Below are 22,460 nucleotides of genomic sequence, written 5' to 3' on the forward strand. Positions count from 1 at the left end.
TTTAAGAATGACTTATCCTTGTGATATTATTGCATTCATTATTGCACTTTAAGAGAGGGACATTTATTTCTGTTAAGACAGTATTTTGAGGATGTAAGTTTTGAAGATGAACACTGTTAGGTGTAGAAAACTTTATTGACATGTTAAATTGACATTAACAAACTGAAATATGTTTACCTTAGGGAATGTTACTGTTTGGTATTATGACTTGATGTATTGTAATAAAGATATTGAAATTGGGATCTAAAGATGGCGGACAAAGTGCTTCTGTTTTCCAGATGGACATCGAGGTGAAAGTAGTGAACCCCATAAAATAAACCCCATAAAACCCCATAAAATTACTTCTCACTGTTCTCAGGTCAAATATTTATGCAATTAAAATGCAATTAATTTCGATTAATTAATTACAAAGCCTCTAATTAATTAGATTCATATTTTTAATCGAGTCCCGGCCCTAATAAATATATAATATGTCTTAGTTTGTTTGATATATGTCTTTAAAAAAAAGCAGTGTTGCCAGTTTGTTTGCTTGCAGCTCAAAGCCTTTTAAATGCTTTGTCCCTCCAGGGATGAGGCCTAAAGAAAGTTCCCAAATTTACAAAACTATATGTGAAATGAACTCGTGGTTGGTGCTACAGCAGCCTCTTTCCAGGGAAAACAAAGAAGCGAGGAGCTGCATTCCTCCAAACATCTCCGAACAAGAGGTCTACATCTATTTTTGGACACGACTCCTGCGTCCCACACTTGCACGATCCCCCCACGGCGTCTGGTGACATCTTTTTCCCAGAGAGCTAAGTATACATGTGTCCTGGGTCATCTTTATTTGTCATCTAGGCAATCCCAGATCAAGTTTGTGGTTCCCAGAGAAAAGATTTTGGGCAACGTAGGGAGAAAACCTACATGTGGACATAGTGTTTGCCAATGCCAACATAAATCAGTGGGATTTAACATCTGGCCAGTTTCCCTACCCACACATTAGAAATGTACGTTCTATTGAGCCTGTTTTAGGACGCAGTCAAGATGTACTCTTTTGTCGTCTTAAATTGTGCAAAATTATCTTTGATATATAAGCATACATTCTTGGATCACGTCGTATTGAATCATTTTGATTTGATTTTCATCAGATGGTTGGTACTGTGCATCCTCTCCAGTGGATGAAGCTAAATCATGTTCTGCATGTTCAGATAAATTATGTTAAATGCAGTAAATTCAGTGTTCTCTGCTGCGCCATTTAAATAGTGTGTTCTTAGCTGACCTTTAATCATTAAAAATATTTTACTTTTTTAAAGTCTGTCACATTGCCATGTATAGTTTGGGGTAAGATTTCTCTAAGTCATTGAATAGATCGCCATGAAATTTGGGAAAAACATTTATATGACCTTGGAGTGAATATTGTAATAATGTTGGTGCTCACTTCTCTCTTTTTAATATGTCTGTTTTATGATAAAAAATGAAACAAATGAATTAATTATACTAACATAAACCCAGATGGTGGACATTGTTAACAATATGAATCTGATGAAGAACATTCGCTGCTGATACCCACAATCCTTTTTAATTCCTCAGTTGCATTAACTGATTGTAATTGTCTTTTTTGAGCCTTTAGGCCGGACAAGGCTGGAGGTTGAATCACTGAAGTGCACTCTATATGCAACATGGAAACCAATTCATTTGATTTAATGATCCCATTTACGTTAGTGCTTCATTTTCAAGAGGTTTATTGATCATAAACTGCAGTCATCACCAGCACAGGAAGTACTCCCATCCGGCATGTTTGCCCTTGAGTTTACAGTCACTTGGTAAAAGAAGACACGTCAAAAGATGTTTTTTTTCTCAGTTCTGTAAAATCTACCATTCAATTCCATCTTTGTCAGTAACAAGAGACAGAAAATCCTTAGTCAGCAAACTTGTTGGAGCCTGAATGGAGCTTAGGTGGGTCAAGTGCCATTGACCTCTGCTGAGTGTTAAAGTTTGACGGATACGTCAATCTATGTAAACAGTGTATTGACTCTGATTTGGCTGCCGTTAAAGGAGCTGCATTGACAGGGAGTGGATTCTAATTTCTGCCGTTGTGAATACATATATATATATATATATATAGGGCCGGGACTTAACGCGTTAATTAAGATTAATTAATTACAATGTGAATTAAGATTAATTAATTACACAAAAAATAACACATTAAACATTTTTTGCACCGCGGAACGTTTCTCACTGGATGAGTTTTACGGAGGGCCGATTATACTGGAGCACCAACTAGCGTTCATGACTTCAGACAACAACAAACCACAGTGAACATGAACCTACCTACACGTCCCTGTCACTAATGCCAAATGCCCCACATTTCTGTACTTTAAACCTTATCTGGGTTCAACCCTCAAGGGACATGGTGGCTCTTCCTAAATCCTTTTTTAGTTTTGGGTAACTGACATTTATAAAAAATCCTAATGGGATTTTGCCCCAGAGACGGATTGGTGCATCTTGGAGGATCAACCATGCTATTCATCCTTCCTGCATTGGTGAAGGCACAAGTGAGTTGAATTTGAATGTAACAGAGAATTGGAGGGTGGATGCACTAACAAGGGTAAACAAATCTACACCCTGTGCCAGACTGTCAGTTTAAGGTTGTCCACAGGATGCCCTGAAGTAGACAAACATGTGATTGTCTTGAAAAATGCCCTCAGAGGCTGTAATAAGTTTCATGTCAGTGTGACCACTGAATGAGACACATCTGCTCATCTTTACTGACTCATCCGGCCTTCTCTCCCGTCAAAAAGGTGGAACCCTATAGGCTACGTAGCATGGCTAATAAGTGCTAAAAGGCTAAAGCAATTAACATCAAATTTAGTCAATTCATCATCATTCAAAAGATTCTTCATCATTCTTGACAATGCCATCATAACTCAAGTGAACGCGCCTTGTGTTTCTGCATAACCCCCAGGGTTCACTTCTCTGAAACAACCAGTGGGGACAATGCCCCCACTACTACCTCCGCGGTAGTGCGCTCAAGACTTGGCAGGTGGGATTTGAACCCACTGGCGGTGCACACAGAGGCTTTTGGCACCCTGCACTCACCCCTACACTACCAGTCCTGGTCACATTTTGGCAACTTTGATTCTCCTATTTAACCTTGAGCATGTGAGTTAAACTTTAAAACTCTTATAAATGCTATTTCCACATCTGGGCTTGAACCCACAACCTTCAAATGCAGTGCGGGTTTGTGGCAGCAGCTCTTCCGCTGTGCTACTTCACCACACACTAACCAACCCTTTGTTTGTTGTATTTAACCTTGAGATTGCTACTCAAACCTGAAGTAAAGCCAAAGGCTCAAACCCAATGCTGTTTGGATTGATGCTTTATCGAGTGACAACCGTCATTGTCCATTCTCCAGTGCTGCTTTTTCAAAAGGGCCTTTTCTCTTCCGGTAGCATTTCAACCATCGACAGGCAGGTTTGACTTGATGGGTTGCACATACAAGCCTTGTTGTCACGTCCAGAGGTTAATACATCGATGTTGGAGGCACGTAGATGATGCCCTTGGCCGGGTGGGCTTGATGAATCTGCTTCTGTCAAACAGAACAAATGTGTCCGGAGGAGGAAGAGTGTGAGTCCTGGAGGCTTTGAGATGCCAGTCCTTTGTCACACATGCTGCATGTTTCTGCACAGGAACCAAACAATTCACCATCTCCTTCTGACTGGAACCCAGCCGATGGTTGAGCATGTCTCTCTGCTCCTCTCCTCTCCAGAGATTGCCTCTTTGGCCTCAGTTCCCCTCAGTTCCTCTCACTCCACTTCAGACTTCCTCTGGCCAACGGCAGCTGCAGGAGAGGAGTATGTTTAACTAAGACTCCCAAGTCTGCTTTGTCACACTTACCAAGATAAATAGATGTCTGATGGACTTGTGTGTGTAGGTTTTTATGTGTGCGTGTTTGTGTGTGTGTGTGTGTGTGTGTGTGCTGCACAGAATCTGCAAATGACCAAACAATTTGTTTGTCTGGACACATTTGTTTGGTTGTCACTTCTGTTGGTTCAACACCTTGCTGTTTTTTTGGCAAAGTTAATGAATGCAGCATATTTTAACCTACTTACGACTGCACACAATAAATCAAAACTGTATCAGATTCATACTCTTTTGTCTTGGATACAAATAACTGGCCAACAGATCATCAGATCATCTCCTTTAGCCTCCGTCTGTTCAAATGACAGGATTTTTTTATTTTTATTGTGATGTGGTTTTTGAGGCTAAAGTGAAGCGATGTTGGAATCCTTTTCTTCCATCATGTTGTAGAGAAGCAGAGAGAGAGATACGTGGTCGGAGTTCATGGGAACCTCTTTGTTTTTGTTAATCTTCTGTGTGCCCAAATTAGAGTGATTGGCATTATGCGATGAGGGATGTCATCTTTACACTAAATGTATTGAACTAAAGTCTGACCTTCTGGTCAAACACAAGCATCATTCACACTGCATCTGAGTGGTGAATCCTTGGGCATTTAATGCTGATCAGACACTTCAGACCAGTGTCTTTATTGTGTGGCTTTTTACCAACAGCAGATCATAACGACATGAATTTAGAAACCTGTTTGTTGACGTGTGCTGAATATGAACCAAATGGTCAAAAGGTTTGGGGGGGGAACTAAATTCTAATTTTCTGTAAAAAAGTTGGCAATAATAATTACGCCATTGTATGAATTATTGAGAAAATATGTTGAATGATCCCTAATGAACGCACTGACTCACTTGCATACTTTAAAAACAGCAATCTAGCCCAAACAGACTCGATGTCCTTTTGGAGTTCAGCATGCTCGCATGTTTATTCTGCAGAAGTGCACAGCTGTTTAATTTCATTACACATTTTGCTCTTATACATTTTGAGATTTCTGCCGTTCCGACCTTATCTCAGGGAAGATTTTGCACCAATCCTCCTCATCCTTTATGTCCAGAGTTCATAGCAGCTTCAGAAACAAGAGCTGACCTCGGTGGCGGAGACTAAAATTCATTCACATCAACAACAACTAATTGTGATCCATTTCCAGTCATGTTTTGACACTTTGTTTCCAAAAAAATCTGCGTTTCGACACCGTCCCGCGCGTTGCTTCCGGTGCAGCCTGCAGTTCCCACACACACACAACCTCAGAGGCCCGTTTGCCAAACTGAATTCATCAATGGCAAGCTGCAGATTGGACCTGGACATCCTCAGGGAAGCACCAGGCTTTTGCTTCCCAGCCAACAGTGCACGGACCTGGGATGAAACTGAGCCCAGAGGTGCGGGGGATGAGGCGTCCTGCTAAGTAGTATTGAGTTGGGTGATAGTTGATGATTTGAGTGGAAGCGTGAAGTGCAGATTGAAGCTTAAGACGACGGGGTGCTCCCAGGTAGCAGCACAGGAATCCTCAATTAATTAATAATATGTCCAATGAGCACGCACAGGTGAACAATGGATAAAGTTACTCTCTTTCATCAAGTATTTTATTTGAAGCAAAGAGAAGGTGTGGGACTTTTAGAAATAGCTGGGTCCAATGACATAAGGACGGGCCTGTACTGTGACAATCTTGGTGTAGTTACAGCTAAAAAGATAAATGAGACAAACTGTACTTAAAATAGTTTTCTTCCAGGACATCTTGCTGTCTGGTGGTTTCTACTAAGACAGAGCTGAAAGAGAAGTTTGGTTGTATGAGTCTTCCTGTTGGAGAATTCTAGCAGAGAGCTAATAACCCGGAGGAATTGAAAACACCTTTGTGCACGTGGACGTGTCTCTACATTAATATCAAAGATAATGATTAATGCAAAATAACAGACATTCTGACCTGCTGTAGAGCAGACTTTATTATTGTTCTTTGCACACATGGGGCCCCCAGGCTCATCGTCAGTGTTCCTCTCCTCCCGGTTCACTCCTGTGTTTGTTTCACGCCATCTGTAAATAAGCCCAATGCGAGAACTCATTTCCTGTGTAGTATACAGTGCGGGGTCTCAGGGTCACACGGGGCCGAGGAAGTAACGCATTTGCATGTTTTATGGCCCATGGACAAGCCTCTTTTTACTGGGTAAAGGTTCACTGGCGTCCACCCGGGGCCTCGAACCCTGATTTGACTCTAATTGGAAAGAGCAGCGATGACATTAAATCACATAATTATAAATGTCTCTGAAACGGTAAGTCCAACATAGCTGATTCTCTGTTGGTTATGAACTTCATGCTACCAAATGTCTGTGCCTGTACTCATAATGAAATTACTTTGGGAAAACAACCCTGAATTGACACAAGCTGATGAAATTAATAAGCAATTACACTGTTAACACGAAACATCTGAACAAGTTTAATGTCCATTTAAATTGATTACCATCATTTACATTATGCACCTAATCTGATAATCTGAGTGAGATGATACTTCTTTAGATCTTTAGATTAGATCTTTGAAACCTATGTTTTCCAAAATTGCTTGTTTTGTTCAACCAACGGGACATTTTTCCGTTTACATGATAAAATACAAAGGAAATCTGCACATTCTGTGATGGTAATCATCATAGGAATTCATGTTTATATTTCCATACAGTTTACTAGACAAAGACATTTCACAAGAGCACTCTTACAATCATTTGAACTTGATAGATGAATAATTGTGTAATGGCCCTAATAATAATAATCTTGCATTTTCCTTTCTCATAACCTCCATCAGCAGCGAGCCTTTCACAATACGCAGAAGTCACTCTAACTCTGCGGCGTCATCACAGAATAATCTGAATAATCTAAATAAAAGAGGCAAACAAGCAAATACTTTACCGTCACAAGTTTGACCGACAAGTGCAATAAATCAAGGCGGGACCTTCCTGCTGAACCACATCGGAACAAATGGATGCTAATTCCCCACCAGCCTCTGTATAAACAGGCGAGGAGGGGGAGGCGGAGGAGCAGGGGGTGAGGAGGGGTGAGGCTCAGCGATGAGGGATGGTCAGGAATTCACTGGCCGGTTGGGGAGAATGGGGAGGGTTCGGCAAAGATTGTAGGGGAGACGATTGATTGAGTGGACTTCATTTTATGTCTAAGAATAATGGAACGAAGGAGTCACATGAAAAGCCCCTCCGAATAAATGATCTGCCTCAGTGGACCCACGCTGTGAATGTGGACATTTGGTTAAGCAAGGCCTTATTTTTTTTTGGAGAGGTTTAAAAGAAGAACGCATTTTTGGGGGCTAACTGAAAATAACACTGAATGAGAAAAATGAAGGAAAAAAAAGGGGAAGAAAAATCAAAGGAAAACAGGGGACTTATTATGAGCATGTTAGGTCGAAGCCAGTGTGTATAATAAACATGTGTATAATAAGTCATTGAGCAATACGGGGAATCTCTCCCGCTCAGTCGCTGTAAACTACTGAAGATGCCTAAAATGCCTCTGAATCAAAATATGACACAAAATGCTGAGGCTGCCTGATAAGGGAGAGACTAACGAGGTCATGTGACAGTCTGATAAGCGAGGTGCTGCATGAACACTGACATTAAAGTGTGTTTCTTAAAGCTGACAAACTCACAGGTACACTTCTTATTCTTATTCAAACTGGCAGCGCATCAAGAAGTCTCAATGTACACATTATAAATAGCAGCTGCCAGATGTGTCAGTACCTGCATGAGGATGTCTACTAGCACAGCGTAATAATGTTTAAATGTTTATTTTGTTTGTCTTTGCCATATATTGTAACCAGTTTCTATGATTTAGTCGTATATACACACACACACACACACAGTATATGTCCGTCACAGTATATTCATCATATATATATATATATATATATATATACATACATACATCAATATCACCCACATCCTTGTTTTATCAATTTTACTTAATCCTGTTTTGTTCTTTTCGTACAATATGCTGCGAATATCTTGATGATTTATGTGGCTCTAAATGTACATTGAAATGGTATTTTGTGTGAGTACTACAATCATGATCAGAACCACGCCTCTAAAATAAAAAATAATGAATGAAAAGTTTAAATTAAAATAAAAGCTTTTGATGTTATTACTCTAGCAAGTGACCCATGATAGATTTTGTAATTTTCCTCTGCAGTGTAAATATATTCGTCTTAAATGGGAATATTGCCGGTCTCATTCCCATCGTAGCTGTTGGTTCATGCATACTGGTCTGCTCAAATAAACCATACCAACTAAATGCATCCCACATGCCGTATAACTCCAAAGAGCTCTGCTCTGCAGAGAGCCAGGATGGATGTGATAATCAGGATGATCAATCTGTGGCTCTCTCTCTACCCGCCTTTGTTTTTTCACTGATACCAAACTCACTGAAGATTAAGCTGCCTGAGTGATGAACTGAGAGCTGTCCTTTAGAGAGCTGCCAACACTCAGGCAAGCTCTGACATCTAGTGGAGGACGGTTACATCTCAGCAGAAAAAGATGTTGACTTCGTCATCTAATTTACAGTTTATGCTGAAAATCCTCTGTGTTAAAAACTAATACTATTAAAGTCATGTGTGAAAGACATCTTGAGGTTGCGATTGGTGTCCAGTTGTTCGTTCCATCGTAGCAAGATGCCCTTTTTGAGAAGTGGTTAATTGCACAATTTCTCTCAAATTAAACTCAATGAAGTTACAAACCACTTCCTGCTTTTTCTTTTAGCTTACAACACTCACTATGTATCATCATGTGAGGCACATCCACCCGTTGAGCTGGTTGACACAAAGGTCACTGACAAATCCTCTGCAAGTTCACATTATGGAGCAGCTTGTCTCGTCACACAGGAAACAAAACCCTGCTTTAATTAGAAGCTTAACTAATTGCAAAATATCTCCAACGATGCTGCAGGGTGAAGTGATGCATGAGGAGAAAAGAGAATGCTGTCTTTGTTGCCTTCTTGCTGTTCTTGGCTCCGGTGTCAGTCCTGGTTTCATGGAGTCCTTCCCTCCGAAACACACAGAACAAGCAGCGACCAACGAAAAGGCAACGTGTGCAGACAGTTATGGCCTGTACATCTGAGTCTGACGATTTAAATGCTGTCTCATTAGAAGCCTTTTTTTATATAACCTTGAAGATGTGATTCGGCAGAAGGTTGATCATTTCTTAGTGGCTTACGTTATCTGCATCTTCTCAAACATGAGCAGTTTGCTGCTGTCCTCAAAACTCTGATTTTTATACTATCCATATATTTAACATTAGGTTTTGGGAAATTCCAATGGATCTTTTAAGTTGTCAAACAAGAACACAAAGCTAAAAAGTCAATATCCAAAGCTAACTGGTGAAGTTCCTCCCACTCATTTCGGTGGTGGTCTTTGCGACTTGAACTCACGCAAACCTTCTGGTTTCAGGTCACCACACAGAGCTTATTGCAAACACTAAAAAAGGCCCAACATCTCCCTCCCCTCGGTGTGCCCCCAAAAAGCTGAGCAGAATAATGAACAGTAAACAAGGCCAGCAGAAGGGAGGGGGGAGATGGGGTGTCCCACTTGAACTGAGGGCTCGGACAAAAGAAGGGGTGTCTCCACGGCGACTGAGTCGAACCGTTTGAGTCACATGGCCCCGGGTTTCCATTGAAACCAGTGAAGCTCAGCGTTCAGTCCATGTTTTGGAAGCCAATGGCAGCAACCTGAGTGGAGCCCGACAGGACGGAGCGATGACGGCAGCCAGCCATTTGAACGGGACGGCGGCTTTGGGGCTACGCGACCAGGAGACCGACCCAGCTCTCAGCGGTGCGTTGTGCTGATTCGTATCAGTTCACTTTCCCCTCGGGGGGAAACGAAGAAATGCTACTCTTTTGAAATGCTACTCTTTCTTTTCTCCTTCCCAGAGTTCAAAGTGTTTGACATCGTCATCATTGCCCTGGCCCTGTGCATCCTCACTGTCACCGGCCTGTACTGCGTCACCGTCTGCTACAAGCGAACCAGGTGAGGAGCAAGAATCCGACGTGCTTTGGTTGTTTCTCACCTTCACCACTATCCGTGGAAGTTCCCACGCAGGTGCAGAGTTTCCTCGTGGACATCTTAACATTAAGTGCGCCGGCACTGCTTCCGAGTGTCGGTTCTTTAAAGAGTACCGTGCATTATAGCGCCCGAGGCATTGACTCACATTAAGAGTCACTAGTGCAGTCGTCTTCTCCACCAGGCAGTCAAAGAGAGCCCATGGGTATGAGAGTGCAGTGACCCGGGGCGAGCCGGCGGACCCCGTGGCGGTCAAAGCAGTGAAGAGGTCCACCAGCTTCATCAACCCTCTCGCCTTCTTCAGGAAACCAGAGGCGGCCAGGGACAACTCCAGGATCTACTACATCTACAGCAACCCGCTGCCCGTGGGACTGAAGGAGGAGGAGGAGGAGGAGGAGGAGTGGGCCGCTGAAGCCCGCCACGCACCGGATGAGCGAACCGCGGCGACGCCGCCGCCGCTGTCGTTTCAGGAGTACGCCAACGACCCCAACAGCGGAGTCACCTTGGATCTGCCCATATTCTACATGCAGCTGTAGAAAGGTTGGCGAAGAGTCACGCTGTGGGCTCGCAAGGGAGAAAGTTGTCCGAATGTGTCGAGGCGAACCAGAGACACGTGGCAACCGCGAATGTCCGAGCTTTGACTCTGCAGATGTGTCATTCAGAACTAAAGACGTGTCTCCATCCACGGGCTGTTAAAGGGGAACTCTTAGGTTCAGTCATCGTAGGTGTAAAAAAATGAAAACTAGGAAATGACCCGCAGGACTTCATAGTGATATCGCCAGGGTTATCTGAGCAAAAGCTTGAAGGCTGATAATCTTTATCAAAAAGAGGGCATTTTAGTCTGCGGGATGACATCTGTAAGAGGTTTACCAAGTAAGGTACTTTAGATGCTGTACCGTTGCATTACGGGTATTTGTAGGATTTGAAAGCTTGAGTAGTTTAGGATACGCCCACTGGTGCTTCAATTCTGATTGATACTCGTTCAGTATGAACATTAAATTGTACGATATTTAGAATTAGACAGAGTTTATAGAGAATAATTTGTGCATATGGTTGTAAAACATATTCACACGTTGTCAATAAGGGTTTGAAATTCGAACTAGTCTTTAGGGTAAATTTCCAGAATTGTCTTTTCAAACCTCAGCAATTTCTGCTAGAAAGATAAAATCCCAAATAAAACAATATTTGCTACTAATGTGTACCTCCAGTGTTTCAATGTGAAAAAAAATGAAATGTGGAAGATGTCATTTAAATAAGATAAACCACTCACCTAGCAATTTCAGGCAGTTGGTAATCTCCAGAGTGGATCCCAGATTTTAAAACGACTGGATCAAGTGGTAAAACGATGCTTTCAGGGGTCTAAACATTTCCAAAAACCATCAGCAGACATTAAGATCCAAATTAAGTTAATAAATCCATGCCAAAGCGTATGAACGTCTAATGTCTAAAATCCCTTATCATTGTCTTTTTTCAGCTATGTGACTGATAAGTAAAAGATGTCCATTCCCCACTAGAGGGAGACATGCATTGTTTTGTATGGAAGTAAATCTGTCATCAGATTTTGAAAGAAAAAGGTGATTGAATTTCTAGCACTGAATATTTATGCATTGAGATATTGTATCTGAATGTTTTTCAACGTTAAAATATTTCATAAAATTCAACCGCTAATAATTCAACTGCAAAAACCACAACATCCGAGACCTCAAGGAAGAGCAATCGATGTCCATCTCCTCATGGCTGTAGACTCTGTCTGAGAAGATCACTCAGGGCCGATTGACTGGCCTCATCTGAGAGTTTACATTATGTTGAGGCACAAAGGGCAAACTGGACTATAGCTTCACATTATGTGAGACACATTATGTACATACTCTTTTTAAATTGAATTGAAATGCAGATAACGTTCTCTCTCCCATTACACTCATCCAAACACACTGTAAATATCAGAAAGATGAACAAATTGCGTGTTTTAGCTCTTTTTTCCAGCCAGCGGGTGAAGGGAAGCAGGTCTACTTACAACGGAGCTCCATTAGCCAGGGAAGTGAGGAGGGTGAAGGCCACAGAGGCCACCAGCCACCACATAGTCCTACTCATCCTCCTGACGGGTCTGCAGTGGATGAAGACTGTCACTGCAATGCACCCGCCTTTTATCCTCCGCCCACCCTCCTCCTGCAGCTCCACCCTGACCGAGGGCTTCTGCACACACGTAGGAACTAAAACACACTTTATCATCGTTTCCCAGCACAGGTTGAGAAACTGTTGATTTTGGAGAGACTTTATCTCTGCTCTGAAGACAAAGATAAACAATATAATAATCAGAGAGGATTCATGTGATTGAGTAACTTCTGGAATGAACAGTTCACAGCAACATTACAAATGTTTTCTACAGGGACACTTTTATTGTTTGGAACATTTTGTGTTCATTTTAAATCTTGTTGTGGACCTGATGAATTAGCATAAAACAAAACAAACACATTGAACTTGCACACAGACAACTACTCTGGCGGGAGCTGTGTGGAGTAATTTCTCAGAAAAGTTTGTGACAATCTGATCAGAATAATTACCAGCGATGATTTTATATATATCTATATATATATATATATATATATATATATATAGATAGAGAAGCTCCTTTTCTTAGCATCAGAGAATTCAAAATCCACTTAAACAAAAGTTGTCATACTGGATTTATTTATATTAGATTGTCTATGATATAGTATATATACTGATGTTGTTCTTTCCCAATTTACTTTGAGTTAAAAATGTTCTACATCCAAATAACTTCAGAAAAGCCTGAACATGAAGCTAGTAGTAGTACTAGTAGTAGTAGTACAAGAAATACTCATTAGCGACACAAAGTAGCAGCAACATGAGTTATTTCTTGATTTTTAAATTGATCTTTAATAAAACTGGGGATACAATATGCTTTACAAAAGAAGCCAAGTGTGAGACACTGAAAAAGACGGCCATCGATGTGGAGAAACCGACGGCACTGAACTCCTGGGCCGAGGAACGGGTCGCACCGGAGTCCGTCCTCAGGCGATCGGCTGGGTCTCCCTGATCAGCCAATCCAGCGCCTCCTTCCTGCCCTGCCTCTGCATCTCTGCTCCAATCACGTCCCGGCACTTTCTGTTGTAGTCGTTCACCCAGTCACGCTGCAGCACATAAAAGAGGGGCCATGAAAGCTTGAGGAGCGTGTAGCCAAGTAGTGCAGTACTAGTACAGTAGTAGTACTGTTTGAGAAATAGATGGGAATATTAAGAAAAAGTCAAATTGTCTTTTTTCCGACTCTTGCGAAAGGTGAAGGTGGCTTATTTTGTTATATTTGAAGTCAATGAAATATGTTGATAAAATCCTTTTACTGGGTGAGCCTCTGTTGCTGCATCCCACATAATCCCACTGTGTGTTCCTTACCTCCTTCTGAGTGAGCAGCTCTGTGCTCATCATCTTGACTTGGATGGGAACCAGAGTGAGCGGCTCAAAGGTCAGACTACCTCGGCTTCTGTAGTTGTACTGAACAGAGACACAAAATCACAGATTAAAAGTCATGCTATGATCAAACACAATAGACAACACCTCCATGAGAACAATGTCTTTTTCCCAGGCTGTCATTGGCATTCACTTGAGTTTTGTTTAGTTATCGTATGCTGACCAACCCTATCTCTACTTAGTGTCTCCAACACATATCTTTAACCTGCATCTTTACTTTGCATCTCTACCCCGTCCATCTACTCCAGCTGTCTAACCAGTACATGCCAGATTGTTGTCTTTATCTCCGTGCTACACACAACGCTTTAAGTTTTCATTTCTTCTGTAATAACCTTCTTTTCCTGTCACACCACATCACTATTTGGCTGCCTTGCCGCTTCCAGTGCATTAAGAATGAAAACCTTGCGTGCATCGCGCTCTGTGGATTTGCAGGAATATCTGAACATCGATTGCTCTGAGTTTAAAGGACCTACTTTGGTCTCGGATGGCACAACAAGGACCACATTTTCAATGCGAATGCCAAAACAACCGTCTTCATAGTACCCAGGTTCTAGAAGAAAGAAAGAAGAAGGTGAAATATTTGGAGATTTGTGTGATGGAAGGAGGGTTCGCAGCACGACAAAGAGCTAAACCCGACCCTATGGATCCAGAGACGCGATAGAGCCCCTCAAATCGTACCATCACTGACGATCATGCCGGCCTCCAGAGGTTCGTCAGCAAACGTCTTGTAGCTGATGCCGCACGGCCCCTCGTGGACGTTGAGGAAGCAGCCCACGCCGTGGCCCGTGCCGTGAAGGTAGTCCAGCCCCGACTCCCACAGGGCTGCACGGGCAAATGAGTCCAGCAGGTGGCCTAGGGGGGGGGAGCGGCGGGATTAGAACTGAAGACCCAAGCATAAAGCAACAGTGTGCACAGTGTCAAGTGACCCCGGTGCCAGGTCAGAGGACCACACCTTTGGTTCCGTTGGGGAAAACCGCAGCGCTGACAGCTATGTGTCCCTTCAGTACGTAGGTAAAGCATTCCTAGAGGAAAGGGAGTGAGCACACAACACATTCAATTAAAAAAAAGAAGGCTATCACGGAGTTTGAAACTGCTTTTTTTTTTTGCTTTTACATGTTGGAAATACAAACACTCCCATTTGAAAAATGAAAACACAGCAAACCAATAGGCGTACCTTCTCAAACGCTGATGGTGTCCCAAAGTGCATGGTGCGCGTGACGTCTGTAGTGCCATCGCTGCCAAAGACACAGTACATGCAGTCAGTGTCCTTGTTATCAACAGGCGTGGAGACCCACCCAAAGAGCACCGTGTATATCTGAATCCTCTGCTCACACATATTGAGCTCCGGAGTCGATCAGGTAAACTTCGTTCAGGGAGAGGGTTCTGTTGGTTTCAGGCAAAGGTCTGAAAGGAAAATCACAAAACAAAGAGGAATAACCTTTTAATACAACATCAAACGTACCAGCAGATAAGTTACACACATCTAATACACCTGGGTCTGTGACATAAGCCCACAAACCTGTAATGGATGATTGCTCCGTTTGGACCGACGCTGGAAATTGTGGGAAAACTGAGGCCAACAAAATCCTTCTGTTGACTGAAAAATAACAAATAGCATAAGACGGGAAGTTCTCACACAACTATACGGACATCTAGATTACAAATGACTATATCAAAAAAATATCCAAAACGCTTTAGGTTCTTTTCAGCACATTAGAAGAATAAAAAAATACCACAATTGAACACAGCATGTTTATTTGACTACACGTCCGTGTCCAGTAGAGGGGAAAAGAGCTCCAGCCAAGCCACTAAAGTGACAGTTTCACGACGCTTGCAAAACGTCCTTTACAATAAAACAATCTACCTGCGTAAGTCTTCGGCCTTATCGGCTGCAGAGATCTCCGTCACAGCACCTTTTGGAATCTATAAGATAACCCCAGAAGGAAGAAAAACGATATCGTTACAGTTCAAATGGCCCTGAACCGAACAAAGTGTTCCAATGAAACACATTGACCTGCCAATCGAGGACATTTAAAAATGGGTTAGCAAAGATAGTAATTAAACATTTTAAATGAGGATGTAACCTATTAAGGAAGTTAGCTGGTCCCATGTGAAAAAGTAATTGCCCTCCTCTGCTTTTTTCCCTTAATAAATCAAAAAGGCATTTTGTATTCACCCGGGTTTATTTTTAATCTTTTTCAAATTTGTTTAATGAACTGAAACGTTTAAGCACGACAAATGCATCAAGAAAATAGAAACCGGGCACAAGTTTTATGAGAATGGATTATTGGCAGGCTTTGTTTCCCAGATTAAAATAACATAAATTTGGGGAATTAATCAACCTTTACCCAAATGGCAACCTCTTAAAAGATTGATTAATTGGTTGATTAAACATTACAAAATCACACTTGTTTTTAGCCTGATATTTAAACCAATAAAAAGAAACTATTCTTTTCTAATTGTGTGGATCTAAAAGTGTACAATGAAAATACCTCCTTTTCCAACCAAGCAAAGAGTTCACAAAGAGCAACGGCATCCTTGATCTGTGGGGAAGAAGAGCAACACATTTTCTGTGAGCTGAGTTTATAACAAAGTCATGACTTCTTTTCTTAAACGACGTAGAAAGTGCAGGGTTTCTTACATGGGCCGTTTTCATGCCTTGAATCTCGTTTGCGTTCTTCACTGCCTTGGCGAGGCAGAGGTGAGTGTAGGGAATCGGAGACCTGTTGCTCTGGAAAATATCAAGAGGAAACATTTACAGTTTGAAAAGTAGCTCGATTCCTTTGTTCGGGGGTTCTTGAGCGGGAGCACACATCCCAACATCTGCATCACAACTCTGATTGTTTATTATAACTCAACAAATCCTGAAGTTCTTGGTCCCAGCCTTAAGGTTCTTGAACAAAACATAACCAGCAGAATGTGTCGTGCACACATCAGCCGTACGTCATGATAACACAAGGTAATCTGAGAACTGACGCTGATGTGTCCTATGTGGGTCCTCGTTGGGCCCGGTGGACAACGGGGCCACGCAGTGGGGACCCGATCGGACCTTTCTTCGTCGGGCTCGCTCACCTTGGGGATGACCTGTGTGAGAGCACAACTGGCCTTGTCACAGATCCACACTTTGTCCTTGGGGCTTAGTGCGGCGCAGATAGCCTGGAGCTCCGTGTAGACGGATTCGTACGGGAAGGCCCGGATGCTCAGCTCGGGCTTGCTAGGAGAGTCCAGCTGCAGGTGTTCTCTCACTGCTGGAGCAGACAGACGCTTCAGGTCCACAAAAAGCCTGCAGAGAGGAAGGGAAAGTTCAGTGTGTTACAGAAGGGCAGACCCATAAGTTACCATCAGCATTTGTGCAGTAGCATTAAGGTGATTAATAGAGCAGCGATGTTGCCAATATGAATCAAGATTGTTCTATACAATTACCTTATTGTGTTCATCCCCACGATGGCATATGCAAAGAAGACAGGGTTGTACTCGATGTCGGCACCGCGCAGGTTAAAAAGCCCTGAGTAAACAAAACAGAACACCGCATTTTTGCAACATTTGGTCAAATTTAAGAAACAAATTGTTTCATCCCATAAGGTCATCGGCAGTGTCGGTAAACATGAGCTACCTCAAAATACAGCAAAAATACTGTATTGATTGTTATTGGACTTTCACTCATCATTTGTGGAGCCAGTCCCCTTCGATTTAGTGCATATTGAAACCTATCGGACAACAACACAATCAGCTTTGAATAAAACAGACCCTCAGACCAGACAATCAGAAACAAGAGCTCATTAGGCACGGTGAACGAGGTGCTCAGGCAGGCACCTAGAGGGACGCCTGTGCATCCCCGGGTCCTTGGATCGTGATTGTGCATCGTGACAGACTCATGTAACAGAAGTGATGTTGGGAACTGTTGCTTACACAACAGAAACACTGCAGGAACCCGATTGAGACAACTCTGTACATCCAAAAGAAGGCTCCCAAATAGGCCTCTCACTCTTTTGGGCTTACTCACTTTACGCAAGTATCTCCACAGTTACGGTGTTTATGCCAAAACATTCCGACACCTCCCTCACATTGTTCAAGTACCTCCTACACAAAGGTAATTAACAAAAGAAAAAGATCCGTACACGCAATCTCGTCCAACGCCGTGGCAACGAACCAGGTGACCTTTCTCTTTGTCATCTTGCCTCGCAGAGCTGTGATCTTATCCTGCCAGGAAATACCTGCAGGAGGACAGGGAGTGATAGTGAATTCATTGTAATTAAAAAAGGTGTGTATCTAGTTACACATCTGTTTTTTGGACGATGGAATGAGAAGATAAAGTGACAGTCTCACACAATCCAAAGAATGGGCAACACATCTGTTATAGAGCATTTATCGAGCTTAAAACAATGTTGTCTCCATTCTGTTGATGCGTGCTCTCTGCCTCTCTAGTCAGCTACTGCAAACTAACCTCTTATGTCACCATAATGGAGATAAAAGGTGCTTTGCACGTACCGGTGTACTCTAGGCCCAAGGTGCGCAGCTGTGTGCTGGGTCTTTCCGGGCGGTCCAACCAGACCGCGTCGATCAGGTTTTCCTGCACTGCCACCAGGGAGTGGCCTGCACTGGTCAGCGCCCTGGACATGTTCTTCCACTGGTCTGAAACACGAGAAGTGTTACCACGTGTTACGAGAGGTAAAGAGTACCCGTCTGAGCTAATGAAGGCAGTGATTAGAGTGAACGCGCTTTTTTCTCTGTCATCAAACTGGGCAGAAATACTTAAACCAAATTGTACCCTCAGTCAAGTCGAATATGACATTCCAGTCGAGGAAAGTTTACCAGAGCTTATGGGTTAAGGCAGGGATTCCCTGTGTGGTGCGTGTGGAAAAATGTAATGGCGGACAGTTTTTTAAAGTGGGATTTTTCCATTGACATATATAAAAGGATTTTTCCATACAATAAAAAAAAGCATGAACAGTAAACATTTCCTTTGTAATCGATTTATTTTAAATATAAAAACTTCAATCATTTATTATGAATGCATGCTTTTCTTTTATGCACTGCAGTCGCTTGGCTATAAGTCGTTTCATTGATTGGATAAATGTGCTGGTTGTTGTTGGTGATGAAGGACGAGAGGGACCAAGAGAGAGTGAGCATTTGGAGGCAACAGAGACGGAGAGAATAGAGACAGAAAATGAGTCAGAAGATGCACGGGAGGAAACGGAAGAGGAGGGTAACAAAGAAGTGATGACGAGGGTGAACACCAGACGGGGGAAAGAAGAAGAAAACATGATGACAATCATCTGGGTCTGGGCTTCGATCCGCTTGGATCGGCGATACCGATCCGAAGCCTCAGTGCGTGTTGTGCAGTGAAGTTCTAGCAAACAGCTCGAACTGTCAATGTACTGTCATTCTAATTTCCATAACCGTTGTGTTATGATGATGATGATGATGATGATGATGATGCTATAACAGGCCGAGCCTATTGCTGCAATGTTTCTTTTACGCGGCTGAAAATAACCGTGCTTTTTGTTACTGAGCCTGTGTTGGTGTTGTTATTGTTAGAGTCTTTATATGACGATAAAACAACGTTTTTTTTTAAGTGTGAATTGGGGGTGCGCCAACCCGGTTGGGACGTGGGTTAAGGGAAGAGCCCAGTGTTCATACAGCTGATTTTGCTAGTGTAGTTGGGTTGATACTCCGCTGAGATGATGTACCGCAACTTACCAGCAGCGATGATCCAGGGATCTACTCCCACTTTGGAGTTCTCTGGTAGGACGCTGATCAGCCAGTCCTCTTGGGAGGGTGTCTCCTTCAGCCCTGCATACAATTAGGAATCAATAGCGGTATTTTGATTTTTAGGGGATTTTTTTATTTATTTAAAAAACACCCACTTTGGACATAAATAGACCAGTTTTGCCTTGTTTTTCATCATCCAATTAGGCCCAAACAGGCCATATTGATTCATTTATGCTTCATCATCAGTGTTTTGCTCACATTTCGAAGGATATTTCTGTGTTGTTTATAAAGTGTGGCTTCATTACAGAATCTGTGCTTTCAATCTTTTTAATAGTCCTCAGCAATTGCCACAACTCTTAAAATGAGAAACAAACTACGCTTGGATGTGATTACATTACTAAGAGGGCATTTATTAATTCATCATGTATATCTGGCCATTTACCCATTTTCATTAGAGTCCAGTTGTTGTCCATCTGCTGACTGGCCTGGAGGAAATATCTACCATCAGTCCACATCGCGGCGTGCTGCTCTGTGACGATAGCTGTACCTACACATCGCACACAAAAAGAACATTTCACCTTTTTAGTCACAGATGCTTTTTTTTAAATCTGGTTTATACAAAGGATGTATGCAAAATGAAACCCACTCTGGAATGTTGACGCAGTAATACTATTACTAGACAATAATTGTCTGTTCCATGTGTCACTTGTGCATTCAGAGAACAAACAAGAAAGACGAGCCTCTGAAATTTCAGCAGCTATAAAACAGCTTGAGAATGAATGAGCTCTTCTATTATATTTTTTTACAAGAGGTGCTGATTTCCCACGGGGATAACCTCGCCTGAGAGTACACCGACGCTAACATCGTGAAAAACTGATGTGTCATGTAGTACTGTGCAAATTTAACATGGTTCAACCGGATTAGTTTAAAGTTCAATGAAAGGGAACTAATCACATTGCTGTAGATTAATCCACAGTGGAAATGCAATCTTGCCCAACTAGGAAATTGATAATCAAAAACGTTTTTCTTAATGCTCATTTAGGGAGTGACTGTCTTATCCTGGTTGAGGAGGGCAAGGTCGGAGGGCAAAAGCAGAAAGTGCCAACCAGGCAGACACAGATCTGATAAGGATGAGACTTAGAGACGCACCAAGCAGCATACAACACTCACGCTTTGTTTGTTATGTTCACATTAATATGAGGAGACACACGTTGGATGTGATTGGATCTTGTGTTGCGGCGAGAGGACCTGCTCCTCCTTAATGCCAGTTTAGGACGAATAGAAATCTTTCCTTTCATATCTAGCAAGAATTATAGAACATAATGTTCTTGCTGATGTCCTGCCTTTGCAAACTCAGCGCTGATACTTTACCTGTGATCTGACAAATAAATCTACCGGAGCAAGAGAAGTCGTTTGGCTGAATTCTTACAGACGCCCCCAAGCGGGCTTCATTCATTCCTTTTCACAACACGCTACATTACAATGCACGCACGAGCACAACGTACCTGCAGATCCATTAAATCCACAGATGAACTCACGTCTGCAGTCACACGGTGCAATGTATTCACTCTGAAAGTCATGGGGACAAAGAGAGAGCGAGGGAGATCAGCTTCATCAACAACGGAGCCACGTAGGACATGTGTGTGATCTCACGTACCTGGTGTGCATCTCCAGAAGGGACGATGTAAGCCTGTATGGGCTCTGAGAAGAATTTGCAGTTTTTCATTGCCTGGCGAAGCTGCTTGAGCAGCTCTACTGTGATCTTTGGAGCCATTGCAGTGTCTGGACCAAGATAGAACATTACACACAAACACAATCTGTTACAAAACCTTTTTGTGCACGTATGAACAAGTGAATGTCAACATAACTGCTGCTGGGACAGAACAAAGGCAAAGACGTGGGCTATTAAGATGTAAAATGCATCTGTCCAAACTAAAATGAAATCTTTAACACGACTTTAGACAACAAACATGGGGGCATACTCTGGGCTATTGTTATCCAAGCCCTCCCTAGTCATCGGTAGTTTACCTGATTTTTGAGAAGCCATGCTGATTTCCAGGTGACTGGAGCAGGACTACCTGTAGTCTAACTATCCTCTACTATCTATTAACGTGGAGCTCAAAGTCACAGTCCACACCTGGATCTGCTGTAAAACGTTGATGGAGCAACTGTCACATAGGTTAAATATTAAAAGAATAGACCATCTGGCCATTAACGAGATAGTGTGCACTTTTACAGTGGTGAATTGACTTTTACTATTCAAACTCCCTGTAGGGCGATAGATGTTGGCTCAAAATGAAAAGCGCAAGCTGACCAATCACGTTGCAGGACGCTTCATCGGCGAGCTATTGGCTATGCAGCCCGCGTGCGGCTGTTTACAAGCGCGCGTTAGGGGGTCATTGTAATTCCACATTGTTCCAACCCCACTTAGCGTAGCTGCGGTAGCTACCTGACGTTAGCGGTATTTTGGCGTCATAACGGGGCTTGGATTGAAGGCAGACTTTACATTCACAAACATCCCCGTTTATCAACAGGCGCCTCGCGTTAAATATCGCATATTTACACATAGCGAGTTCTCGTTGGTTTTAACGCCGGTTGCAATACAAGTACAAGCCCTCTCTATTGGCGTGTTTTTACAGCTCCGAGAAAACGCATTTGTGTTGTCGCTTTTCTACCGGACAATACGCTGCTGGCTCCGGCGTGCGGTACCCTGTGCCGCCGATGACGTACACTCCAGCCCCCCCCCCCCCCAACCACCCCATGCAGCCATGGAAATGCTGAATACAGACCCGGTGTTTTCGTCTTGTAAACGTGATTCTTGGGCTAACACACGCGAAGAGCTGCTTTACCAGTTTGGACCGTGTGTTAAATTTCATAACAGGGCGCCGCCATGTTGTTTACGTCCGAAGTCACGTGACTGCCGATCCTTCCAGTAGACGCAGAGGAACACGGGCTCGCCTTCTTTCCCGTGAATATCAATCCACTCTGTTTTAGAGCATAAACAGGAAGTCTTTTATCATTTTTTTGGTTTGAACATTCTGTTTTCCCATTTATTACAACAAAACTATATTGACAAAAAATGACTATGAAAACTCGTAGTCTATTACATCAACCCTAAAGAATTTATAATTTAAGAATGAATAACTAAATAGCTCCCACAGACTTCCTATTTCAGCCAAAGGCTTCAAGGTTAGCTCCAAAATTAGAAAGCTGTAGCCCTTGGTGTGATTCCTGCTTAAGGTACGCTGCTATGACAAAGTGCAGTAATTGATGCAGTCTGCATGAGCTGTAGACTCATGTTTGATTCCTGGGTGAGGCACTTGTCTTTTGAGGTACTAAATAT

The 22,460-nt window shown here is 42.6% G+C and overlaps 2 protein-coding genes and 1 long non-coding RNA gene across 7 annotated transcripts; 1 reads left to right on the plus strand and 2 right to left on the minus strand.

The window, feature by feature from the left end:
* Nucleotides 1-3,767: 3,767 nt before the first annotated feature.
* Nucleotides 3,768-12,140, minus strand: LOC119218504 (uncharacterized). 2 transcript variants are annotated; one of them, XR_005120390.2, is made up of 4 exons: nucleotides 11,934-12,140; nucleotides 11,190-11,278; nucleotides 5,804-5,910; nucleotides 3,768-3,817 (listed from the first exon to the last, which is right to left on the minus strand). It is a non-coding gene; the product is annotated as an uncharacterized LOC119218504 (long non-coding RNA). The 2 variants fall into 2 exon arrangements; XR_005120391.2 differs by lacking the exon at nucleotides 3,768-3,817 and adding an exon at nucleotides 5,018-5,648.
* si:dkey-246e1.3 (uncharacterized) lies at nucleotides 7,478-11,114 on the plus strand. 2 transcript variants are annotated; one of them, XM_037472999.2, is made up of 3 exons: nucleotides 7,478-9,691; nucleotides 9,790-9,886; nucleotides 10,104-11,114. In XM_037472999.2, the coding sequence occupies exons 1-3, from the start codon at nucleotides 9,616-9,618 to the stop codon at nucleotides 10,453-10,455; spliced, it is 525 nt and encodes a 174-aa protein (XP_037328896.2). In that variant the 5' UTR covers nucleotides 7,478-9,615; the 3' UTR covers nucleotides 10,456-11,114. The 2 variants fall into 2 exon arrangements, with proteins under 2 accessions (XP_037328896.2, XP_037328898.2); XM_037473001.2 differs by having other exon boundaries at nucleotides 10,224-11,114.
* Nucleotides 12,141-12,826: 686 nt separating the features above from the next.
* xpnpep1 (X-prolyl aminopeptidase (aminopeptidase P) 1, soluble) lies at nucleotides 12,827-22,091 on the minus strand. 3 transcript variants are annotated; one of them, XM_037472919.2, is made up of 20 exons: nucleotides 21,967-22,091; nucleotides 20,775-20,899; nucleotides 20,623-20,686; nucleotides 19,560-19,664; nucleotides 19,106-19,198; nucleotides 17,894-18,037; nucleotides 17,524-17,619; nucleotides 16,829-16,910; nucleotides 16,478-16,688; nucleotides 16,047-16,136; nucleotides 15,898-15,948; nucleotides 15,270-15,328; nucleotides 14,925-15,002; nucleotides 14,738-14,809; nucleotides 14,580-14,640; nucleotides 14,358-14,427; nucleotides 14,084-14,257; nucleotides 13,879-13,955; nucleotides 13,331-13,429; nucleotides 12,827-13,071 (listed from the first exon to the last, which is right to left on the minus strand). In XM_037472919.2, exons 2-20 carry the CDS (start codon nucleotides 20,889-20,891, stop codon nucleotides 12,952-12,954), a joined length of 1,863 nt encoding a protein of 620 aa, XP_037328816.2. In that variant the 5' UTR covers nucleotides 20,892-20,899; nucleotides 21,967-22,091; the 3' UTR covers nucleotides 12,827-12,951. The 3 variants fall into 3 exon arrangements, with proteins under 3 accessions (XP_037328816.2, XP_037328815.2, XP_037328814.2); XM_037472918.2 differs by having other exon boundaries at nucleotides 21,907-22,069; XM_037472917.2 differs by lacking the exon at nucleotides 21,967-22,091 and adding an exon at nucleotides 21,146-21,844.
* Between the last annotated feature and the right edge of the window lie 369 nt (nucleotides 22,092-22,460).

The sequence above is a fragment of the Pungitius pungitius genome, chromosome 9, assembly GCF_949316345.1.
Source record: "Pungitius pungitius chromosome 9, fPunPun2.1, whole genome shotgun sequence".
NCBI lineage: Eukaryota > Metazoa > Chordata > Actinopteri > Perciformes > Gasterosteidae > Pungitius > Pungitius pungitius.

Excerpts from the sequence above, each read along its gene's own strand:
- xpnpep1 (XM_037472917.2), bottom strand. Across the intron at positions 17,620-17,893 it reads CTTGGGCCTAGAGTACACCG|GTATTTCCTGGCAGGATAAG; the intron begins GTACGTGCAAAG and ends GTCCTCCTGCAG. Across the intron at positions 14,641-14,737 it reads GACTCCGGAGCTCAATATGT|CGATGGCACTACAGACGTCA; the intron begins GTGAGCAGAGGA and ends TGTCTTTGGCAG.
- si:dkey-246e1.3 (XM_037472999.2), top strand. The coding sequence starts at position 9,616 with ATGACGGCAGCCAGCCATTTGAACGGGACGGCGGCTTTGGGGCTACGC. Across the intron at positions 9,692-9,789 it reads GACCGACCCAGCTCTCAGCG|AGTTCAAAGTGTTTGACATC; the intron begins GTGCGTTGTGCT and ends TCTCCTTCCCAG. Across the intron at positions 9,887-10,103 it reads GTCTGCTACAAGCGAACCAG|GCAGTCAAAGAGAGCCCATG; the intron begins GTGAGGAGCAAG and ends CTTCTCCACCAG.